Source organism: Acyrthosiphon pisum, chromosome A1 (genome assembly GCF_005508785.2).
Source record: "Acyrthosiphon pisum isolate AL4f chromosome A1, pea_aphid_22Mar2018_4r6ur, whole genome shotgun sequence".
Classification (NCBI taxonomy): domain Eukaryota; kingdom Metazoa; phylum Arthropoda; class Insecta; order Hemiptera; family Aphididae; genus Acyrthosiphon; species Acyrthosiphon pisum.
Window position 1 is genome coordinate 70684632 of NC_042494.1, and position 1423 is coordinate 70686054.

The 1423-nt window shown below is 39.1% G+C and overlaps 1 protein-coding gene across 1 annotated transcript in view; it reads left to right on the top strand.

Annotated features, from left to right (window-relative positions):
• The window catches only part of LOC107883091, a 1452-nt gene extending 194 nt beyond the window's left edge, over positions 1 to 1258 (top strand). Inside the window, exon 2 of the mRNA XM_016802517.1 lies at positions 474 to 1258. Within this exon, the coding sequence (XP_016658006.1) occupies positions 474 to 1258 (785 nt within the window). The remainder of the gene's footprint in view (positions 1 to 473) is intronic.
• The last annotated feature ends 165 nt before the right edge of the window (positions 1259 to 1423 follow it).

Consider the following 1423-nt stretch of genomic DNA (forward strand, 5'->3'; position numbering starts at 1 on the left):
GCCTATCGGGCTGGTCCTCGGCGAGCGGCAATGCGGCGGACTTGAGTAACGAATTATGGTCGGTTCACGTCTGGCTGCTGGTCTGCTCGTCGTTTTCTGGTGGCGGGCTTCGTCGGAGTGTCAGGTCTTATTCTTCTAAGTGTTTGAAATGTTACTGAATAGAAGGTTGAATGAAGACTGATTCTGATATGATGAAAGCGCCTGGTATATATACTGTGTCCCGTACCGACTAGTAAACGCGCGTATTGCCGCCGTGGCTGTTGTGTTTGCGTTTGGTATGGGAAGTGGTGTTGCCTGCATAGTTTTGGGGCTATGGATGTGGGTATGGTGTCGTTCGACGCTTCTCGGTCTTCCCTATACATAGATGTTGTTATTAAGTGTTTGCAATAACTTGGGGCTTTGTGACAAAGGCGTGAAGTTATTCAAACGGATTGTTCTGTCATTCTGAGCTGTGATTGGTTGGTCCTGAAAAGGACCGTTTTATAGTGGACGACAGTGTACTGTTACAAGTAGAGTAACACAAGCAATAAAGGAATGCGCCACAGGCGTGGTCGGATGGACAGAGAAAACAAGGAGAAAAGACTGGTTTAATGACAAATGCCGAGAATCAATAGCGAAAAGAACTAAATTAAGATACAAAATGATACAAAATAATTCAGAGGAAAATAGGAAAGACTATGAACAGGGAAGAAAAGAAACTCATGCAATCCTTAGAAGAGAAAAAAGACTATATATGAAAGAGTTAATTACAACTGTTGAAGAGAATAGAAAAAATCCAAAACAGTTTTTTGAAAGAAGTGGAAGGATTAAACAAGGATTTAAACCACAGACAAATATAATGATAAATGATAACAAAGAACTAATAACTGACAAAAAAGATATAGCAGAGATGTTTAAAACCCACTTTGAGAACCTCCTGAATAAACCCGAAAATATATCAGATGAGAGAGAAGACATTATGATTACTGTAGAACCTAATATAGTAGAACCCACTAGACAAGAAATAGCAAAGATAATAAACTCACTTAAAAACAATAAATCACCGGGAGAAGACCAGATAACAGCAGAGCTATTGAAACATGGAGGAAAACAAATAGTGGATGATGTGCATAAGGTAATTATAGAAATCTGGAAAACAGAAACCATGCCAGAGGAATGGAACCAGCAATCCTTTGCCCAATATACAAAAAAGGAGACCCAATGTTACCCGAGAACTACAGAGGGATATCTCTACTACACACAGGCTACAAAATATTAACATCACTCATAATGGAACGATTAAACCCTTATGTAACGGACATAGTAGGGGATTACCAATGCGGATTCAGTAAGGGTAAATCGACCATAGACCAAATACACACAATTCGACAAATAGCATAAAAACATTATGAGTATAATAAAGATCTGCACTTAGTATTTGTAG